Source organism: Otolemur garnettii, unplaced genomic scaffold (assembly GCF_000181295.1).
Source record: "Otolemur garnettii isolate 467f Iridium unplaced genomic scaffold, OtoGar3 scaffold00096, whole genome shotgun sequence".
Classification (NCBI taxonomy): Eukaryota; Metazoa; Chordata; class Mammalia; order Primates; family Galagidae; genus Otolemur; species Otolemur garnettii.
Window position 1 is genome coordinate 290,615 of NW_003852491.1, and position 23,946 is coordinate 314,560.

General features: G+C 39.4%; 1 protein-coding gene across 1 annotated transcript in view; it reads left to right on the forward strand.

The window, feature by feature from the left end:
• The first annotated feature begins 6 nt into the window (after positions 1-6).
• Positions 7-23,946, forward strand: part of CUNH16orf52 (chromosome unknown C16orf52 homolog) — a 74,615-nt gene continuing 50,675 nt past the window's right edge. Inside the window, exon 1 of the mRNA XM_003795711.3 lies at positions 7-140. Within this exon, the coding sequence (XP_003795759.1) occupies positions 35-140 (106 nt within the window). The 5' untranslated portion in view covers positions 7-34. The remainder of the gene's footprint in view (positions 141-23,946) is intronic.

A 23,946-nucleotide genomic window follows, 5' to 3' on the forward strand; every position in this document is an offset into this window, starting at 1 on the left:
GGGGCTCGGGGGGTGGGGGGAGCGGGGCAAGGAGATGGATAAACTGACCATCATCTCAGGATGTCTCTTTCTGGCCGCCGATATCTTCGCCATCGCCAGCATCGCCAACCCGGACTGGATCAACACCGGGGAGTCCGCGGGTGAGCGGTGGGCGCGCGGGGCCGGGCGGGGGATTGGCTGAGGACGAAGGGAGGGAGGTGAGCCTCTGGCGAGGAGAAACCGAGGCTTGGGGAGGGGTTCCTTCGGCGGGGGCTGGCCTGAGGAGAAAGGGGGCGGAGGGGAGACCCGGGACTGGGAGACCCGCAGCCGTTGGGGAGACCAGCTCCGGGGCTGAGGGGGAAAGGGATTAGAGAAGAGAAAGTGGCTGGTCGCGAGCGGGACCCCCAGGCAGAGTGAAAAGTAGCCAAGGAGACGTGGGCTGGGCTGGTGGGTTCCAGACGGGAGGTAGAGGGACAGTCCCTGACTTGAGGGACAGCGGAGGAACAAGCTACAATCTTTATTTAAAAAAAAAAAAAAAGTGAAGGTAGGAAACGGAAGGAAACTGAGGTTCCTGCGAGGGAATTAGCAATCAGGCGGAGAGGCTGGGGCTGGGAGTGAGGCAGCCTGCAGGGCAGTGCCAGAACCACCCAGAGAGCTGGTGGGCGAAGAGAGGCCGTGAGGGGTCAAGTCCGACTCCAGACCCCTCCACCCTCAGAGTAAGCTGCGTCGGGTGAGAGGTGCTCGGGCTGCGTGTGCTGACCCCCTGAGGCAGGGTTAAGAGTTGATGCTGGGAGAGCTGGTAGGTTTGGCCGAGGGTACGAGGGGGGTGGGTGTGCCAGATCCGAGTCCCCTCACCCCACCCCCCCTGCCCATCCCCTGCCTGCTAGGCAGTGTTTGAGACGCTGTGGCTTTGGATTTTCCCTTTGAAGTATATGTGGTTATAATTTTGCTTTATTTTAGGCCCGGGAGCTATAATAATACTAATAATAAACCTCATTTTATGAAGCATCTTTCATTCCAGTGCATCACAAAAACGCTATAGAGATCTTAATAGTAGTTACAAAATTAAATAACACATTAGAGTTGCAGGCAGCCCAGCAGTGGCAGTGCCTGCTGTAACACCACGGGGCTGTAGGCAGGAGAGATAAGGTGGTGCCCTCAGGAAAAAAGCTGGCATCCTTCTGAAGGGTATCCCAGATTACTGAGCTTGCAAGATTTTTCTCGGCTGGAGCCACTTCTCTCCCCTCTCCCTCGTCCTCTCAGACCTGTGAGACCAAACCTTTAATTAATGTAAACAGCTGTCAGGAGAGCTGCTCTGAATTAAGAAATGGTCTTTTTTTTTTTTTAACAGCTTGTTCAGTGCAGGTGAAGGGACTGTTGCGGGATGGGAATGTCAGACTTCCTGCAAGAAAAATCTGTTACAAAAATGTATCACTATGCAGTCAAAACTTACTTAAGTATTACTTACGGTTCTGTATTTATCCTGGAATATTTTTAGCTCTTAAAAAAAAAGCTGTAGCTGAGACATTTGTTGCTTCCTTCTCCCTCCCTTCTCTTTCCCAATCTAGACCTAGTAACACAAAATCATGCTGTCAGATTTACTGGTTATTAAAATAACACTTTAAAGAATTCTGCTACTTTTCTCACCTATGGCGTTTTAGCAGAGCTCTTAATTGTAAAACATGTAAGATAGTATCAGGATGGCTTAGAATTTGGTGCTCCTATGTATATAACTACATAGTTATAACATTCAGTTCATGACCTGTAGTTTTATCCTATTTATATGTATAGCGGTTCTCTTTATGAGACTTTATTTGGGACTTTACATACTTAAGGGCAAAGGGATTTCGCAGTTCCAGCAGAAAGATCTTTTTTGCAAAGAAGTTTTAGGTGGAATCCTAATAGTAAAATAGACTAAGTAAGTATCCATAGGAACGATGGAATAGTGGAGAGAGGGAATTGTTATATAAGAGAAAAAAAGGTTAGTAGCATAGCATTCATAAGGAGATAGAAAAGGGCAAGCTCCTCTTATTCCTGGTATTCAAACGAACGCAAGGATAGGATGAGTGCAGCTTCTTCCAATTTGGAGGCAAAGTCATCAACTATGAGTTGCCACAGAGATGTGAAAGACAGAAGTCCAAGGTTTAAGGAGGCAAAAAAAGAATTTGGGAAAGTAAGTAGTTGCAGAGGAAGTATGCCAACCAGTGACATAGTAGCACTGAAGCCTCACTGAAGTTGATGGTGGTGAGCATATACTGTGATAACTGTCTGCCCTGTTGACCTTCTTTAGTAGTGCTCAGCTACTTTGGTACTGGTGTAACTGAAGTATGTGAATTTTCCATATGTTTCTGAAAATCAGGAACCATCAGAAATAGTATGAATGCCAGTAGAAGGCTTTATTGAGGGTTGGGGTTTGCCTAATGCATGGCAACATAATGACAGGGCAGCCAAAGCATTTAGGGCAGGGGTCCTCAAACTTTTTAAACAGGGGGCCAGTTCACTGGCCCTCGGACCATTGGAGAGCCAGACAAGTCGGCTGCTAAGCAGGACAGGCAGTGGGGGCAAAAACACCCCACTGGCCGGATAAATGTCCTAGGCAGGCTGCATGCGGCCCACAGGTGTAGTTTGAGGATGCCTGGTTTAGGGTATTGGCTAAAGTATTGTAATGATGGCTCTCCAGATATCTACTGGATAAAGAGTGAAAGTGAATCAACAAAGGAGTGAATGGATTGGTCATTTGAATAACAGATGGAATACAGTCAGTGAAATAATAGGCCAGATAAAGCTGAAGACCAGGCAAAATGAGAGTGAATGGTATAGCAAAGTGGAATGGCAGGGGATTGTGGGCATAAGAGCCAGGGTGTAAAAGTGGGGCTGTGTAGCTGAAGAGGGGTGGAAGGAGTGTTGTTTTTCTTAACATTTTCCCTTGTTGTCATAGAATAACCTTTATTTAGTTAAATGTTCTGTGCCTAAAAAGAGAAATAATAGGACATAGTTGAAAGAGGAGGAATTTTTCAAAATCATATCTAACTCATATATTTTACTTTAAATATGTCAAGCAATTAAACCTCTGAAAACTTGGGATGAATAGGAATATTTTTTCTTTTGTTCGTTATTGTGCTCTTGTTTTGTGATAAGATGCACCTGAACTTTGCCTGGTATTTGCTTCTGTTTGTATGGTCACTGTACAGTTTTACTTGCTCAGACAAATGTAGTCTTGAATTTAAAAAATAAAAACAGTGTAGAGTTACACACACCAAATCAATGGGACATTTATAAGAAGTTCATCTAAGATGCCAGAGGTGACAGGACTAGCTTTATTCCAAGATCTAATAGTGATTTAGCCTGACAGTATAAAGTTAATGTGTTAGTTCCCTTTGGTATATTACATTTGGTCTATAAAAGTTTTGATTATAATGTTTTTATTGCTTTTTTTAGTGATAAAATATAGTTTGGAAGTAGAACTTGTAGAGCTATAAGGTTCTGAAGAATATAGTTGGAAAACCACTACAGGGAAAGTTTCAAGATTCAAACGCAAACTTTTTTTTTTTTTTTTTAAGCGGAATCTCACTTTGTTGCCCTTGGTTGAGTACAGTGGGATCATCATAGTTCACTGCAATTTCCAACTCCTGGGCTTAAGCAGTCCTCTTGTGTTAGCTACCCAAGTAGCTGTAATTACAGGCAAACACTGCCCCACCCATTTTTTGTAGAGATGGAGGCTCATTCTTGCTCAGGCTGGTCTGAAACTCCTGAGCTATCTTCATCCCTGGACTTCCCAGAGTGTTAGGATTAGCAGAAGTGTCAGGCCTTCAAATGCAAACTTGATCACTTACTATCTCTGTGACTTTAGCCTCTCTGCACTCTTTCCTCCTATAAGAAATAGGAGTACCCATTCATTACATTTAGAACATAGCAAGTGCTCAGTAAAAGTAAGATATTATTGTTATATTGTTGTGCTAGTTTTTAAGAACAAGTGCCTGTAGCTCAGTGTTCAGGGCGTCAGCCACATGCTCTGCAGCTGGTGGGTTCCATCAGGACTGGGCCTGCTAAACAAACAAACGGGTGTTGTGGCAGGCACCTGTAGTCCCAGCTACTAGGCTGAGGCAAGAGAATCACTTGAGCCCAAGAGTTTGAGGTTGCTGTGAACTGTGATGCCATGGCACTGAACCAAGGGTGACAAAGTAAGACTCTATTTAAAAAAAAAAAAAAAAGTGTCTGCATCCCAGTTTTGAAATTAAGGCCAAGAGTTTGTGAGAAGTGACACAATTGGCTTAGGACACATTAAATAAATGTCTTCCCCCTTGGATTTGGACTTTTTCTCATCTTCCCATATTTTATCTCCATAATCTCTGTCTTTCTTAGCCTCTACTTGAAGTACCACAGAAAGAAATGAAAGAACAACAAAAAACTAGTATAGAATAACTTTCCAAAATCTATATCAATATTAGTCCTCTATTTGGACTGGCAGAATTTTTAGTTTGTTTGTATTCTATTGGTCCAAATACAGAGAAAACATATTCTTTTTATTATGTTTATTAAACATATTCTTTTTATTATGTTCAGTAACTTCATGCATTTGTTCTAACAGCTAATGGAGTATGTACAACTTGTGAAGATATGATGAAACAAATAGATTTTATATGCATGGGGAAAGTACCATACATGGGGGAGGCACTCTAATAAGGATCCTTAGCAGTTTCTGTTGGTGTAATCCATAATAGTAAATGCTGTAGATGAATATAATGACAAAATTACGTAATTCTCTTATACTAAAGTCAGATTTCTGCTGGTTACTGGAACTCAACATGAGTAGCAGCATCTTTCATTTTATATGGTGCTTTATCATTTTTGAAGCACTTAGACATCCATTATTTAATCTGATTTCTTAAACTTTTTATATTTGGCTGATGAAAAATAGTCATTTCCACATTTTTTCCCATGTGTCAATGCTTTGTACATGAGATTTGTTTCAGTGTTATAGAGACTTCCTTCAAGAAAACTCTGCATTGATATACTACCTACAGTTTATCAAGGCATATTTTTTAATTTATCTTAAATGAGGTTCAGATTCTTTAGTGACTGGGATTTTTGCCCAGGAAAAGGAGATTGGGGTTTCAGTCTTAAAGTCTCTCTCTTTTTTTTTTTGGAGACAGAATCTCACTCTTTTGTCCAGTCGAGTGCTATGACATCATAGCTCACAGCAACCTCAAACTCCTGGGCTCAAACAATTCTCCTGCCTCAGCCTTCTGAGTAGCTGGGACTACAGGTGCCTGCCACAACCCCTGGCTAGTTTTTTTGTTGTTTTGGGGTTTTTTTTTCCCCCCCTGTGTTTAGTAGAGATAGGGTCTTGATCTTGCTCAAGCTCTTGAGTTCAAGCAATCCACCTGCCTTGGCCTCGCAGAGTGGTCTTAAAAGTCTCTTGACCTCACCGTCATCCTTTCTCACTCCTAAAGAAACAAACTTTTTGTGGGTTAAAAAAAAAATTTAGTGTTAGTTAATTTTAACAAAATCAACAGTTAAGCAAAGCTGCTTTTGATAAATATAAATTATGTACGGAAGCTTTTATTGACACATCATCCCAAGGATCAAACAAGGATTTCAGTGACCATTTAGGATTACACTATTCTGATCATCCTAATAGATTTGCCTGTATGTGTATTTTTTTATTGTTGAGTGCAGGATCACCATCATAGCTCATTGCATCCTTAAATTCTTGGGCCCGAGCAATTCTCCAAGCCTCAGCCTCTCAAGTAGCTGGGACTATAGGCATGTACCACCATGGCTAATTTTTCTATTTTTTGAAGAGATGAGTTCTCACTATTGCCCTGGTTGGTTTTGAACTCCTGGCTTTGGCCTCCTAGAGTGCTAGGATTATAGGTATGAGACACCGCACCTGGCTACTTTGTGTTCTTTATGAAGATTTCCATATGTTTCCCAAAAGTTTCTTACAAGTGCATGAAGGAATTTCTCCCTATGTCCAATCAAAATTTCTCTAGAGTGGTTATAACATTCACATTATAGTCTGTCCTAACTTAAACTTAGTGTATTCTTTCTTGAAAATATTTTCATTCTTGTTGTTTTTAAAATTGTTGAGATGGGTAATTTGTATTTAGGGGTCTCAAAAACTAACACCCTCTTCTTTGCTTGTATTCTGAACTAGGTAAGGGGGGAAATAAAGTATTTAGGGGTTAAGATATTATTTTATTAATAAAGAGGATATTGGAGAATGTCATTTATATTTGTGGACAATTTCCTACTCTGAATTGAACAAGCTTAACTATTAAGAATTGGGAGGCTCGGCGCCTATAGCTCAACTGGCTAAGGTGCCAGCCACTTACATCTAAGGTGGTGGGTTCGAATCCCCAGCCTGGACCCGCCAAACAACAATGACGGCTGCAACCAAAACATGGCCGGGCGTTGTGGCGGGCGCCTGTAGTCCCAGCTACTTGGGAGGTGGAGGCAGGAGACTCGCTTGAGCCCAGGAGGTGGAGGTTGCTGTGAGCTGTAATGCCACGGCACTCTACCCAGGGGCACAGCTTGAGGCTCTGTCTCAAAAAAAAAAAAAGAATTGGGAGACCTTCTCCAGTAAGACAGCAGTACAGAACAGAGGAAATGAGTGCTCCCAAAGGCAAAGACCACTTGTGCCCATTTTTTTCTCCTAAACTTCAAGTCAAATGAAGTCCCTTTTCCTAATCTGGGAAGGACTGAGTGAAGAAACACAACTAAGCTAAGAGTATCATGCTGATAGGGTTCTCTCCTTTCCCACTGTTCCCCATCCCTCATATTTAAAACTCAGGAATAGAGAGAAAACCTTGCCTATTTAAAATGCAGGAAATACCTGAAAGTTTGAAGGAAGAACTTTGCTTTTCAAGTCTAAAGATTGGCAGACACTTGGAGAAGTGAAAGACTTGGGGTGGAGGTGTCATCTCCTAGTCTTCTGCCTACTGTCCTAGCACAGGAAATCCTGGTAAACCTTAGATAATGGGCTGTGGCATTTGACATCTGTCTCATAGAGCTACAAGCAGATCCTCACCTACAAATTGGGGATCCCTGGTTTGTAACATTAAAAGTATCATTTATATAGTCCCAGGTACTGGAGAGGCTGAGACAAGGGGATTGTTTGAGCTAAGAGTTTGAGGTTGATGTGAGCTGTGATGCAATGGCACTCTACTCAGGGCGACAAAGTGAGACTCTGTCTCCAAAAACAAAAAAAATTGTCATTTATATAAGCTACCCAAGCAGACCTATTTACTAGAAAATTATTTTTTAAATTCTTTTTTAATACTAGAAGATTATTAAGTAATAGCTGTTTTCCTTGAACTATGACAACTTCAATGATCACAAAGATGCTTGAGCATGAAGGAGCTCTGTAACATGAGTCGATATACAAACCTATCTAGAACTTTGTTTTGTTAATCACTTTGGACATGCCTTATAAAGAAAGAGAGTTTGTTTACTTCAGGGCATAAATTTTGAGATTAATGTTCTCCTTTAATTAAAAAAAAATCATTAATATGATTTCCTTTTTTTTTTTTTTTTTTTTTGCAGTTTTTGGCCGGGGCTGGGTTTGAACCTACCACCTCTGGCATATGGAGCTGGCACCTCACTCCTTTGACCCACAGGCGCTGCCCCAGTACAATTTCTTTATTGGCCTTTTGAGTCTAATTTTCAGTAAATATCTTTCAAATAGCTTTATTAAGTTATAATTCACATAATTTATAATTATAAAGTTCATCAATTTAAAGTATGCAATTCAATAGCTTTTTAGTATATTCACAGAGTTCTTTGCCACCATCACCACAATCAATTTTACCACTCCAAAAAGAAACCACATACCTTTTAGCCATCACCCCCAACCTCCTATCCCTAGGCAACCCCTAGTCTACTTTCTGTAGATTTTCCTATTCTGGACATTTTATATCATGAGAATCTATGTGGTCATTTATGACTAGCTTCTTTCATTTAATGTGTTCAAAGTTTATCTACATTATAGCATATATTTCTTTCTTTTTAAATTTATAATAAAAAGAAATTTACTGCTCACAGATCTGGATGCTGAGAAGTCCAATGTCAAGGTGCCTACATTTGACAAGGCTTCCTTGCTATGTTATCCCATAATGGAAGGCTAAAGGGCAAGACAAAGGAGGAGGAGGAAGAGAGAAAGAAAGAAAGGAGGGAGAGAGTACAGCATGTATTTCTTTTTTTTTTTTCTTCATCTTTCTTACTGCGTTGTCTAGGCTGGTCTCAAACTTCTAGCTTCAGGCAGTCCTCCTACCTTAGCCTCTTGAGTAGCATGAACTACAGATGTACACCACCAAGACTAGCTATGTTTTTATTACTAAATAATATTCCTTTATGTGGACAGACCACATTTTATTTATCCATTCAGTAGTTGGTGGACTTTTGGACCATTTAGTTTCTTTTACTTCCAAGAATAAAATTCCATAATGGTAAAGTGGTACAAAGACTTTTTAAATTTGTTCTTTTGTTTTTGTTGTTTTTGAGGCAGAGTCTCACTTTGTTGCCCTCAGTAGAGAGCTATGGCATCACAGCTCACCGCAACCTCAAACTCTTGGGCTTATTTGATTCTTTTGCCTCAGCCTCCCAAGGAGTTGGGACTACAGGCACCCACCACAACCCCAGCTATTTTTAGAGATGGGGTCTTGCTGTGACTCAGGCTGTTCTCAAATTTGTAAGCTCAGGCAGTCCACTCACCTGGGCCTCATTTTTTTTTTTTCAGCTTATTCATTTACTGATTTTTAATGAAGAGGTTCATATATTGCCTTTCCAGAGCCTAGAATTCCCAGGCTTCCTATCCAGGTGATCTTTCCAGTATCAAAGTGTTTAGGAAAGGAAGCTGGCTTAGAAGGCTCTTTGGTGAACACAAAAATAAAACAGGGGCACAGAAGAGTACGGGTGATTCTACCTAGAGGAACACCGCCTCTGCATAAGAGGGAAGCTCTTTCTTGTCATCTGATCACTCTAATTCCTCACATACTGGGCCTGTCTTCCTTATACAGTGTGGCAAACGTGCTGACTTTGGTTTCTGTGGACTCCCACGTTTTAGTGCAGAGTCTTCCCTCATTTTGACACATATTTTTCTTCATCTAATAGTAATAATCAGAATATTGTGGTAATTTAATTAGTCCAGCTTTTTTTTTTGAGACAGAGTCTCACTTTGTCACCCTTGGTAGAATGCCATTGCATTCTAGTTCACAAAAACCTCAAACTTTTGAGCTTATGTGATTTTCTTTTTTTTTTTTTTTTTTTTGAGACAGAGCCTCAAGCTGTCCCCCTGGGTAGAGTGCCGTGGCATTACAGCTCACAGCAACCTCCACCTCCTGGGCTCAAGCGAGTCTCCTGCCTCAGCCTCCCAAGTAGCGGGGACCACAGGCGCCTGCCACAACGCCCGGCTATTTTTTGGTTGCAGCCGTCATTGTTGTTTGGCGGGTCCGGGCTGGGGATTTGAACCCGCCACCTTAGGTGTACGTGGCTGGTGCCTTAGCCGGTTGAGCTATAGGTGCCGAGCCGAGCTTATGTGATTTTCTTGCCTCAGCCTCCCAAGGTAGCTAGGACTAAAGGCGCTCACCACAATGCCTAGCTATGTTTATGTCTTGCTCTGCCTTAGGCTAGCCTTGAACTCATGAGCCCAGGCAATCCACCTACCTCAGCCTTTCAAAGTACTAGGATTACAGGCATGAGCCACCTAATTAGTCAAGTTCTTACCATGCAAGAAACTCTTTACAGTCACGATCTTTAAGGATCTAGAGCACAAAAATAGGAAAGATCAATTTGGGCTCGGCACTTATAGCACAGTGGTTAAAGCACCGGCCGCATACACTGAGGCTGATGGGTTCAAACCTGGCCCTGGCCAGCTAAACAAAAATGACAGCTGCCAGGCGTGTGGCCAGCACCTGTAATACAGCTCCTTGTGAGGCTGAGGCAAGAGAATCACTTAACCAGTGGTTCTCAACCTTTCTAATGCAGCAAACCTTTAATACAGTTGCTGTAGGTTGCAACCCACAGGTTGAGAGCCACTGGCTTAAGCCCAAGAGTTTGAGGTTTCTGTGAGCTATGACTCCATGGCACTCTTCCCAGGGTGACATAGTGAGACTCTATCTCAAAAAAATAAAAAAGAAAGATTAATTCCAGGAGCCTATATTGGAAATGTTTCAAAGAATAAAGTTAACTAAGTTGCTGTAGGGTCAATTCTTGAAAATACGTGCAAAGGCAGCAGTTGAAGAAATTTCACAAGGTAGGCCAGATTTTCTAGTACGCGATTAGATGTTTCTCCTCAGACTACAGAAAGGTGGCAGGATGCTTCCAGAACCTCACATAAAGAAGCAGGGGGAAGTCTACCCTTCTTTTTGGCCTGAATTTTAGCTCTCAGTCTTATCTGATCTATTTGTACAGGAATAAACAGCCTTCAAAGAAAAGTTAAAGTACCACTCCACCCCTCCATCTTAAGAAGGATCTGTAAAAGGTTGGTAATCCTTGCAGACTCCAGAAGCATGAAGATCTACTGCTTAACATGGCTGTCACCTTGGTATTTGCATCTCATTCCTTTCATTGCTGTTGTCTTTATAGGAAAATGCTTTTTGGCACAATTTGTGCAATTTAAATATGCAGTTGATGGTACTCCTTTTTGGAAAAGTACACTTTCCCCATACAGTTGTTATGGTTAACAAGCCTCCTTGGTCAAGTCTGGCAAAATGAAATGTTCTTTTTTCTGAAATTCCTCAGTTGTGTCATACCCTTTATCTTGCCTTGTTAAAATGGAAGGAACTGTTCCCTGTGTGTATTCCATTCTACCACAATCTATCCCATTATCAGAATTGGGATAGATTGTGCCTTTCTACTTGATTTGGACAATGAAATTGAGTTTCATTTTTATTCATGGCCTTCATAAATCTGTTTCACTTGCTGCTTTTCATGCCCCAGTTCCATGCTGTTGTGTTGGGATTTCCCAGTCTGACATATTTTGTTTTTTATTATGTGATGTTAACAGTATTGTTTATTTCGGAATACAAATAATAAGAACTTTCAATGAAAATTCAAAAACCAGTCTTTTTGCAGTAGTCATAGAACATGCTTAAAGCTTGAAATCATTTATAATACTGTGAATTTCATAGTATAGGCCAGATTTTTCAGTATGAGATTAGATTTCCTGGACAAACAAGCATTAATATTTCCTTAACAATCTTAGTACCCAAAGTCATCTCTTTTTGCCTTTACCAACAGAAATAATCAGGATGAAGGGTATAAGGTCTAAAGGATTTGAAGAAGAAGAATTTAGGACTAAGAGTATAAGCAGGTGGCATGAGTAAATAGAAATCATTAAAAGAAAGAAATTCAGAAAAAGAAATTATGGAGTGCTGATTTATTCATTAGACTGGCCATAACTGAATCCTTCCATATGGCTGTCAGAGCTTCTTTTAGAACTGGCATGGTAATAGTCATATATGTCAGTCCTCTACTCTTCGGTTAAGTGTGACTGAAAACAATGTCATTGTAATCTCTTTTCTGGTAAATACTGGTAAAGTAGTTTTGTGGGATTTGGAGTCAGACATGTCTAGATTTGATTCTCAGGTTCTCTTTTTATTAGATTTATGATTTGGGGCACTTAACTTGATTTCTAAGCTATAAAATGGAGTTATATTCACCTCAAAGGATAGTTGTGAGGAAATTTGGTGTCTAAAAGATTAGCATATTGTCTGATTCATAGTAAATGCTTAAATGTTAGTCAGAATTATTATTTATTATGTTAAAGATCAAAACATTTGAATTTTTTAGTGATCCCCTTTTCTATTACCAGTCTTATTTATTTACTTATACACCGCCTTGTTCCAAAAAGAGATTTAAGGCAACATGGTGTGTCTGTATTTGAATATTCTTGAAGCCCAGCTGGGTCCAATCTGGGAAGAGAGATAGCTTAGTCAGTTGTAGTGGTAATATAAACTTAATGGGACACATGTAAGTACCAAAACCAAGGAGTGTATCGAGTTTATGTGTTTCTGGAACAGATTGAAGAGGTTTTCTAAGTGAAAGACAGCCTAGCATCGTGGGAAGGGCACATAGGTTTTAGTGCTAACCAACATGTAGTCAAGTCCATGTCACTATTTACTAGCGACTTAATTGATCTTAAACAAGTTGCATTGAGGATTTGTTAATTAATAAAAATTTTATCACTCAGGCCTGATTAAGACCTCTTTTTTATGCAGTTTCAGACCCCAATTTTCTGTTCTATAGGTTAGAATATTAACCACCACGGATTGTGAAAATCATGAAAAGTTGTTTTTACAGGAATATACCTAATAGCTGGTAGTCTATAAAGTTGGAGTATCAAGTCAGTATGTCTCACTTCAAAGTCTGAAAATAAGTTTGAAATATATTAGATAGCTGTTTCTTTATGGAAACCCAACAAACAGTGTAACTGAGAATATTTTAGTTTATGTAATCAATTTTTTTCTAGTTATCTTTAGCTTCTATAATGTAACTATGGGTTGGTTTTTCCATATCCCATTTCAATGCATACTTATGTAGTGGGCCATCTTGCTTAATCTTACAGGAGAAATTAGAACTGGCATGGTAATAGTCATATATGTCAGTCCTCTACTCAGTCCTTACTCTAATATGTAATTAAGTGCTGCTGTTTATGGAATTGGTATTATTGCAATATAAAAACTTATTGGAATAGCCTGAAATGTTCCACTATATATTTATATAGTGACCTTGTTTGATATCTCTTATAAGTAAACCCAGGAGATGAGATTATATAGTGACATTATATAAGTATAAATTTCATATTCATGGCTTTACCTGTTAATATTTCATGTAAACATGGCATATCCTTTTGTTTGTCAGAATATTTTATTTTCAAGTTCTGCACATTTTGTTCCACATGCTTTCTAATTCCTTATCCAACTAAGTAGCTAGCTACTAAAAAGTTTAATAGGGCCGGGCACAGTGACTCACACCTGTAATCCTAGCACTCTGGGAGGCCGAGAAGGGTAGATTGCTTTAGCTCATGAGTTCAAGACCAGCCTAAGCAAAAGCAAGACCACGACTCTACTAAAAATAGAAAACCGAGGCAAGAGGATCACTTGGGGCCTGAGTAGGAGGTTGCTGTTAGCTATGATGACATGGCACTCAACCCAGGGCAACAGCTTGAGACACTGAGTCAGAAAATAAATAGGCTCTGCACCTGTGGCTCAAGTGGCTAAGGCGCCAGCCACATACAACTGAGCTGGCGGGTTCGAATCCAGCCCGGGCCCGCCAAACAACAATGATGGCTGCAACCAAAAAAAACAAATGGCCAGGCGTTGTGGCAGGCGCCTGTGGTCCCAGCTACTTGGGAGACAGAGGCAGGAGACTCGCTTGAGCCCAGGAGTTGGAGGTTGCTGTGAGCTGTGATGCCAGGGCACTCTGCCCAGAGTGACAGCTTGAGGCTCTGTCTCCAAAAAAATAAATAAATAAATAAATAAATAAAAAGTTTAATAGTTACACAACTGGTGGTAACAACAGATTGGAAATAGTGGTTATTTCATTCTTTATCCGCTGTAGTTTAATGAAAAAGGAATGTTTGGGAAAGCTATTGTAGAAACACTGAAAAGGCTAGTTAAGAGCCATGAGGATACTTAAACGTCTTTGAATATCAAAGTACCTAAAAATAAGTACCTGGATCAAAATCTTTTACTACTTAATTTGTTTTTATATTCTGTATATGTCAGCTTTACTGTGTATTCTCTTGTAAACTGTAAAAACAGATGAATCCTTGCTATTAGTGATACTTACATGTATTTGTATGTGCCAAGCAATATGTGGGTTGCTTATGTGAAGTTTCTTCAGTGTATGACTCCAATTCAGTTTTAAAGCAAGCTGACATTTCTTTGAATCACTATTTTTTTTTAAATCAGGAAAAGGCTATATTTTTTTGTGTATCTCATGATAACTAGTTTTGCTATAAATAAAATGTCACATTTGGCATTTTGACACTTGCCATTGTATATATTGAGAAAAAGGCAGCTGTTGACTTTTAATATAGACCCATTCAACTAGGGACCATATATTACTATAGTTAGAGATTAAGCAGGAGTAAAGAAAAGTGCAGTTGGGTGGGTCAAGTAAGAAAAGGGAAGAACAAATTTCACTTGTCTCCCCATTTGTAATATATCCACATTAAGTTGTTTACCTGGAAAATTATTGGGTCTACTTTTAACTACAATAACAGAGATTCTTTTCTTTTCTTTTTTTTTTTTTTCAGAGATTCTTTTCAAAAATAGTTCAGATCAGTTCTGTTACTAGTTCACTAACTTCCAAAGGAAAAATCTCTAAGGCCTCTTAGACTATCAAAGATGTGACCATTTCGTTTATAAAATACCATTAGTTTAATAAAATAAATCTCTAATTTACTATGAATATTCTCTAAATCTTCCCAATAAGTATTTTCTGTTCCACTGGACTTTATTCTACCCTGTCTCACAACAAATGCTGTTGAAGTATGTATGGTTTGTAAGGTACCTGTACTGAATTTTCAGAGGGATTATATTTAAACAAACAAAAAAACCATTTTATCCTTGAGGTACATATATTCTAGGAAGATAAATTAAAATTATATACATATGACTATGTAGTAATAGAAGAGGTGGAATTTGAGCTTAATACATGATAGATTTATAATGAGGACTTAAATAATGAGGAAAATTTGGGCAATACTTGTCCTTGAAAATAGAATAGCAAGAGTAAAGGTATAGAGAAGGCAGGGAAATTTCCATTCTAGTCCTTATTTCTATACATTGCTGCTAAATTTATCTTTCTAAAGGACAAATATTGTTCTAAAGTAACAATAGTAAATACTTATATAGCATTTACTTAGTGACATTCTTTTCTAGGCACTTGACATATGTTAATTTAATGAATACAATATCCCATATAAGTGCTGTGATTAGCCCCACGGAGTTAAAGAGAAGTTAAGTAACTTGCCCAAGGTCACTCAGCTGATCCTGGCTCTTAATCACTGCGTGTGCTTGTACCAGAAACTATTAGTGACTTTTCATCTTCCACTGAGAAAAAGAGGCATTCAAAGATTTTTACAGGATGGCTCCAACTTATCTTTCCAACCTTATAGTTATTCTGTTTTTTTCTTTGCATAGATCTACATTCTAGCCTCTCTGTATTACTTTCTGTTTCCTAAATTTGTATTCTAAGGCTTTGCTTGTTTTGTTTATTCTCAGCTTGAAATGCCCTCTGACTCATCCTAGTCCCTGTTTTATCAGTATCTTATCCATCTTCTAACCATATTTTCTTTCTTGTGTGTGTATGTATGTGTGTGAGAGAGAGAGGCAAACAAAGTCTCACTGTTACCCAAGATAGAGTGCCCTGGCGTCACCCTAACTCACAGCAACCTCAAACTTCTGAGAGTTCAAGAGATCTTCCTGCCTCAACCTATGGAGTAGGTAGGGCCACAGGCACCAGCCACAATGCCCAGCTAATTTTTCTATTTTTAGTAAAGATGGGGTCTCGCTCTTGCTTAGGCTGGTCTCTTGCTCAGGCTGGTCTCAAACTCCTGAGCTCAAGGAATCCTCCTGCCTCGGCCTCCCAGACTGCTAGGATTACAGGCATAAGCCACCATGCCCAGGCCTTCTAAGCATATTTTCAACTGCCATCTTTATGAACACCTTTTTTGATCCCCTGCTTAAAGTGATCTTTCCCCTTGGTAACACCTTGCACATTTTATAGTAGCATATCTGTATTATAGTAATTTGTGTGGTAGCATTTTCTAATATAATTTTTTTCTAGAATAGATTTTTTAAGTTCCTTGAGTACAGGAGATATGATTTATTGATCTTTGAACCTTAGGTAGCATTTAGTCTAAGCTTGCACATGGTGGGGGAAAAAATGATGTTATGATTGACACTGAGATTTTGAACTTGGGCAAGGGAATAGATTTAGGAATTTTGAGAGTGACGTGATTGTAAAAACAAGGAGTTTGGTTTAGTTCTGGTTGAGGTGAAAGCATGATGTTCAAGTGAAAGGGACTAAAACTCAGGAGACAGAAATATATGCCATTCTTCAGCTTCGTATCTCATTTTCACAAGTATGATACTCAGATTGTTATATATACCAACTTATTGTTCAATAGCTGTATATCTCAGAATTCAGTCTTCATTTTTTTGAATTTGGAAAATGAGGGCTAGCTACTTATGTAGTCATTCCCAACTTTAATATTATAAGATGAAAGTTAATTTGTAGGTTGGTCAATTGATTCTCTGGATCATTACCAAAGTTAGGTTTCTAGGCTAGCACATAAAACTATGTTGTAGCTGAAATATTTACTTCCACAACAACAAGAAAATAAAAAGTAATATGGTTGCTTTACGAATAGCATTTTTAAAAGATTCAAAGGAATGAGAGGGTAGGTTATTTCTCTGATTCTGTATGTTTGACTTCAAAGCTTGTAGTATAAGCGGCAGAATGTGGGATGTCCAAACTTCATGCTGATTTTGTTCTTGTTTTGAGACAGAGTCTTACTTTGTCACCCTGGGTAGAGTGCGGTGATGTCACAGCTCACAGCAACCTCAAACTCTTGGGCTTTAAGTGATTCTCTTGCCTCAGCCTCCCAAGTAGCTGGGACTACAGGTGCCCACCACAATGCCCAGCTATTTTTTGGTTGTAGTTGTCATTGTTGTTTGGCAGGCCCAGGCTGGATTCGAACCCACCAGTTCCAGTGTATGTGGCTGTCACCCTAGCTGCTGAGCTACTGGTGCCAAGCCTGTATGCTGATTTTGTGAGGACTGTTTTTGCTTATCTGTGGTGTCACATATCATAAGAAGTATGCATGGACTTTTTTTTGCTAATCAGCTTTTGTTAGTTTTTGTGTATTTAATGTATGACCCAAGATAACTCTTATTCTTTCAGTGTGCAGTGGAGAAAAAAAAAAAAAAAAGACTGGACACCCTGGCTTATATTGTACCTCCTATGTGATAATAGGTGCTTCACTGAGACTCTTAAATTTGTCAACAATATTTTGGGGTTTGTTCATTTGTTTTTGCTTACAAATTGCTCTATCAACAAAAGAAAAGAAAGGAATTTTTTTCTTTTTTTGGATGCAGAGTCTTACTCCATCATCCTGGGTAGCGCGTGGCATTATAACTCACAACAACATCAAACCCTTGGGCTCAAGAGATCCTCTAGCCTCAGCCTCCCAAGTAGCTGGGATGCCACAATGCCCAGCTAGTTTTTCTGTTTTTAGTAGAGATGGGGTCTCACTCATGTTCAAGCTGGTCTCAAACTCCTGAGCTCCAAGCTATCCACCTGCCTCAACCTCCCAAAGTGCTAGGATTATAGGTTTGAGCCACCATGCCTGTCTTAAGAAAGGAATTATATAGAATGTATGTTCTAAGAGAGTTCCTGGAGTGTAGTAACCTGAGGTAGATTTAACTCAGTGGAAATGAGGCAGATATGTATGAGTGCATGCATGTGCCTGTGATATGTGTTGTGTGTTATGGTGTTGGGGGGGTACACCTGGGGGAGATGAGGAACTTATACTGGGTAAATGATCTCTGCATTGAAGAAGCAAGGTAATACAGAAGAGGCAGGCTCCAGTGCTCTTCCTTTGAGCCCCTGGGAGGGAACATTAGTGTGGACTAAAATGATTGCTATTTGCTGAGAGGACCGCTGTGGTTGGATGGAGTGAGGAGAAAAAACATATACCAGTTTGGGTGTGATACAGTACAAATTACGTATTTTTAACTTGAAGACTACTTATACTGAAATCTGATGTCTAATTCTGGCTTTGCTGTACATGTTTTCTTTATGCTCAAAACATTATCTAAATGCTTATTCTTTATTCTCCCCCAACTGAAAATAGTTCCTGTCCCCCCTTCATCTTCATGAATCCTGTCTCTTAGTTTAAAATAAAAGTGAGTATATAAGATATGTTGAATTCTTAGAAAATTATTTTATTCAGAATGTTATAGTTAGAATGGAGTTGAAATCAGAACTCAGTTCAAATTCTGGCTCTGCCATTTACCAGCTATATGGCTTTGGGCCTGTTACTTGGCCTCATTGAGCTTTAGTTTTTTTTAAATCTGTAAATGAGGATGATTCCTCTTGCCTTGAAGGATGGTTGTACGAATTAAAGTTAATATACCTGAAATACCACAGTACAAGGCACATATGGTAGCTGTTGGTATTGTAGTTAAGCAACTAAATGGATTAATCTCTTATCACATTTGATGCCTAGAATATAAATATTGCCGTTATTTGTCTACCTTATAATCACTGAAGCAATTGGCTGTTTTTAGATTAGGATATAGCATTGTGTTATACTTGGCTACCCATACTTCCTCTTTTTAAAGAGACAGGGTCTCACTCTGACACCTAAGCAGGAGTGCAAGGACATCATCATAGCCTATTTTAGCCTCAAATTCCTGGGCTCCAGAAATCCTCCTCCCAGCCTGAGTAGCTGGGACTATAGGTGCTACCACACTTGGCTAATTTTTTTTGTTTTTTGTAGAGACGAGGTCTTGCTGTGTTGTCTATGCTGGTCTCGAACTCCTGGACTCAAGGAATCCTCCCACCTTGGCCTCCTGAAGTGCTGGGATTACAAGCATGAGCCGTTATCCCTGGCCACATCATTTTTTCCATATGCACATAATCATCCCCCGATACTTGGATCGCTACCTTCTTCCACCTTAGTGCACTAAGAGAAAAGATCTTATACCAGGTGGCATATCCAAATGTTTATTTGCAAGTGCTTTTCTACCTGTTATCAAAGGTAACGTGTATTTGGGGATTTTCCAGTATTGATAAAGCCCCTATGTTAGCATTTTGTCAACCTTCTTATGCCAGCTGACGTTGGTGAGTGTATTACACATGTAGTTTATGGTCCTAGGGTAGATTTCCTCCAACTAGCTAAGTATGTAAACCGTTACCCTAACATTATTAGTTGAACTTAGTAACTATTAATGGACTGAATGTTTGTGGTCTTTCCTTTCAAATTCATATGTTGCAATCCTAATCCCCCAAAGTGATGGCATAAAGTGGTCACGCCTTTGGGAGGTGATTAGAAAGAGGTCAGTGCCTCTTTCTGCCATATGAGGATACAGTATCAGTCTGCATCCCAGAAGAGGGTCCTCACCAGAATTCAGCCATGCTCGCACTCTTTCAGACTCTGATCTCAGACTTTCAGGCTCCAGAACTATAAGAAATGAATTTTTATTGCTAATAAACCACCTGGTCATCTACGTTATTACAGCAGCCCAAATAGAGCAAGATAGTAACCAAGTATAGATAAAGGGTTCTAAAAGTTAAGGATAATTGATAATCATAGATAGCCTATAAGATAATTTATGATACAGTTTATTAATTTTCTTATTATGAAACATAAAATATGAAACTCTAAGTATTGCCTAAGATTAAGAGTTTAAAGTTGTGAGCTATAATGATGCCACAGCACTGGACCCAGGGTGACTTGAGTGAGACTCTCTCAAAAGTATGAAATGTCCAATTTCCTTAAGTAATAAGTTTGACAGTTGATATCTCTGACATTTCACTTTGACTCTCCTTGGGGTTTTTTGTTTATTGTAAAGGTATATCTTCATCCAGTCGAACACATATTTTGGCTTGTGGTTATCTTGCAGTTTTTTTAATAGCAACTTTTGTGAAACCAGGGATTAGTTGAAAATTTGTGTTATTTTTTAATATGAGTTCTGTCATGGAACTAGTACAATACAGACAGCTCAAAATATCAACAAAGTGTTTGGGAAGATGAACGTATAGTGTATCAATGGTTTGAGAAGTTCTGTTCTAGTGATTTTAATTTTGAAAATGAGCCACAAGGGCATCCTGAGACCAAGGTGAATAATGATGACTTGAAAGCTATAGTGGAAGTGAATCCATCTCAGCCTATGTGTGAATTAGCAGCAAGTTTTGAATTACCATTTCAACAATGTTAAACAATTTGGAAAAAATCAGCAAGATAAAGACACTGGATAGAAGAGTTCTGCATGAATTAAATGAACTTTAGAATAGAAGTTGTCTTGAAGCTTGCCTTTCTTTACTATCACAGCATAAAGGTGAATGAATCATTTCTATACAATATTATTATGTGTGATGAAAAATGGATTCTTTGTGACAATTTCAAGCATTCAGCACGGTGGTTAGATAAAGATGAAGTGCTGAAACACAGTTCAAAACTGAATATTCATCAAAAAAATGTCAAATATGTCTTTGATGGTCCAGCACTGGTATTGTCCACTGTAGTTTCATGAAACTTAGGTAGTTGATTATAGCAGATGTCTACTGCAACCAAATGGATAACATGGTGAGGATACTTACAATTAAGCATCTGAGACTATCAATAGAGACAATGCTATTGCACAAAGAACACTGCTCAAACTATTGAAGCTGGACTTGGAAACTCCCTGTCATCCAGTGTATTCACCAGACCGTGTATCAACTGACTACTACTTCTTCCAGACTTTGGATGATTTCTTTCAAGGAAAAATACTCCATTCTCAACAAACTATGGAAAATGCCTTTTGAGATTTCATCACCAATCATGTTCCAGGCTTCTTCACTGTGGCATACACAAGCTACCATTAAGGTGGCAAAACTGTCAATGCAGGGTATCTTCAAAGTCACCATACATTGGGAAAATGGGAAATTGTAGGTAAAGGTACCTTTATTACAAAATATTTGTTACAAAATTTTACAAAATATTCTCTATTTGTTAGCCGTTTCTTTCTACACACATAAAGTCTTCTTTCCTACTTATGAAAAATACATCCCAAGATATCTATTATTATAATTTTTCCTATGTATGGTGACTTGGGACACCCTGTAATTTAGGTGCACGCTTTGATTAGTTGTACTGTTTCTTGTTTGAAATATGTGTATAATAAACTAAACCTTTGATTCAAATGGATATTTCAGGTTTAATGACTTAATATAAAAGCATATTAAAAGTGCTTTGGAGGCCAGGCTTCATACCTGTAATCCTAGCACCCTGTGAGGTTGAGGTGTAAGGATCACTAGAGGCTAAGAGTTCAAGACCAGCCTAAACAAGAGTGAGATCCATAGCTGGACATTGTGGTGGACACCTGTACTCCCGGCTACTCAGGAGGCTGAGGCAAGAGAATCTGCTAAGCCCAAGAGCTGGAGGTTGCTGTGAGCTGTGACACCACAGCATTCTACTGAGGATAATGAAGTGAGACCCTGTCTCTAAAAAAAAAAAAATACGAGCAAAATCCTGGCTGGGTTTGGTGGCTCATGCCCATATAATCCTAGCACTCTGGGAGGCCTGAGGCAAATGGACTGCTTGAGCTCATGAGTTTGAGACCAGCCTGAGCAAAAGCAAGACCCCATTTCTACTAAAAATAGAAAAATTGAGGCAAGAGGACTGCTTGAGCCCAAGAATTGGAGGTTGCTGTGAGCTATAATGTTAGCTCAGAGTGGCAGTCTACTCAAGGCAATAGCTTGAGACTCTGTCTCAAAAAAAAAACCCAAATAGAAAAATTAGCTGGAGTTCCTGGTGATCTGGAGGTGGAAGCAGGATTACTTAAGCCAGGCGTCCTCAAACTATGGCCCGTGGGCCACGTGCAGCCTGCCTAGGACATTTATCTGGCCCACCAGGTGTTTTTACCGCTGCTGCCTGTCCTGCTTAGCAGCCGACTTGTCCCAGGGCCCACAGTCTGGCCCTCCCAATAGTCTGAGGGACAGTGAACTGGCCCCCTGTTTAAAAAGTATGAAGACCCCTGACTTAAGCCCAGGATTTTGAGACTGTAGTGAGCTATGATGACACTACTATACTCTACACTAGGAAATAGAGTGTGGTTAGGGTGCCAGCCACATACACTAAGGTTTGTGGGTTTGAGCCCAGCCTGAGCCTACCAAACAGCAATGACAATTGCAACAAAAAATTAGCTGGGCGTTGTGGTGGGCGCCTATAGTCCCAGCTACTTGGGAGGCTGAGGCAAGAGAATCACTTAAAGCCCAAGAGTTGGAGGTTGCTGTGACCTGTGATGCTATAGCACTCCACTAAGGGCGACAGAGTGCGACTCTTGTTTCAGAAAAAAACAAAAAAATTACAATAAAAGTAAAGTGTTTGGCACATAGCACTATGCAACTGCTGTCTAAATTAATGGGACTAACTTATGAAGATTCTTAACTGTAATCTTTTCAATAGCCATAAACAAATATCTCAAAATTGATCATAAGTACTATGCAGTTTTCAACTGTAGATGTAAGTGCTAACCATATTGTATAGATTCAAGTCCATAGATAACAGGCCAAAATTTACCTTATTGAAGAATAGTATGATATGGGAAGATTAGTCTTCACCCAAACTATGTTTAGTCAATAAATTAAAAATAATGAAAAAGGTTTGGTGCCTGTGGCTCAAGCAGCTAAGGCGCCAGCCATATACACCAGAGCTGGCAGGTTCAAATCCAGCTTGGGCCCACCAAACAACAATGATGGCTGCAACCAAAAAATAGCTGGGCATTGTGGCAGACACCTGTAGTCTCAGGGAGGCAGAGGCAGGAGAATCGCTTGAGCCCAGGCATTGGAGGTTGCTGTGAGCTGTGATGCCATTGCACTCTACCGAGGGTGACAGCTTGAGGCTCTGTCTCAAAAAAAAAAAAAAAAAAAGTGAAAAAAGTAAATTCTAATGTGGAATACAAATTGAAATCAGTTTATGGATCTAACTATGTCAAATTGATAATGTAGCTATCAAAGAAAATAAGAATTAAATAACTTTGAACTTAGAACTCTTACTTTGCTCTCTTAGTGGGATATAGCTTAAGGACAGAAAGAACTGCAAAGAAATGTTGGACTAAGTAGGTAGAAAACCCCCACAACAGTTCTACATAGCAAATGTCGTCCCCATTTTGCAGAGGAAGAAGCATGTTCCCTGAGGAGAATGACTTAACCTGACATTAAATGATACTGGATTCATTATCCCACACTGCTTTTTTCAGTATTTTGGTTGAGTCCTGTGCTATCATTCTTGTTTGTTTAGTACCTCCCTTTTACTGACATCATCTGAAATTATTGGTTAGAACCACATTTTCAGTACCTTCCTAACCTCTTGAATCTTCTTTCTTTCAAAAATTTCATTTCCATGCAATCATGCCAAGGTTTTTTGAAATATGCCTTCCCAAAGGGTATTTGATTCTTTACACACTGTAAGATGACCTGACAGCCTTTTTCTCTAATTCTCATTTCTCTAACTTTACCATAACTAGTTTCCTGAATTTTGGCTTGTGTCAAAGTCACAGTTACTTCTGGATATAGTCTGTATTAATAACTAAGCCTGGAAATTTTACATGAGAGAGCTGCATTTCTAAACACATTAATCTGGGGCAGCGCCTGTGGTTTAAAGGAGTAGGGCGCCAACCCCATATGCCAGAGGTGGTGGGTTCAAACTCAGCCCCAGCCAAAAACTGCAAAAAACAAACAAACAAAAAAAAACCACATTAATCTGTTTGGATGTAGGTAGTCTTATTTGGTGGTGAGACATGTAGGGGGAGAGTAATAAAGAATGAAATTGTTGGACCTGGATTTTTTGCATGAAATAGTAGAAGCAAGTATTACTTTATTATTATTATTTTAAATTTTATTTATTTATTTATTTATTTTGCAGTTTTTGGCCAGAGCTGAGTTTGAACCCTCCACCTCCGGCATATGGGGCCAGCGCCCTACTCCTTTGAGCCACAGGTGCCGCCCCACAAGTATTACTTTATAAACTATGATTTTTTAAATGATTCATTCATTAAAGATGGAAAATAAATATAGTGATGAAACTAGGACATAACTGGTTGCTAAATGAACTGTATGTCTTCTAAAAAATGGGTGATTAAAGAGGAAAATATGTAAATAACTTAGGTACACAAGCTGCCATTTCACATTTTGCTGAGTAAAAATGATGGGAGAAATTAAACTCTTTTTTTTTTTTTTTTTTTT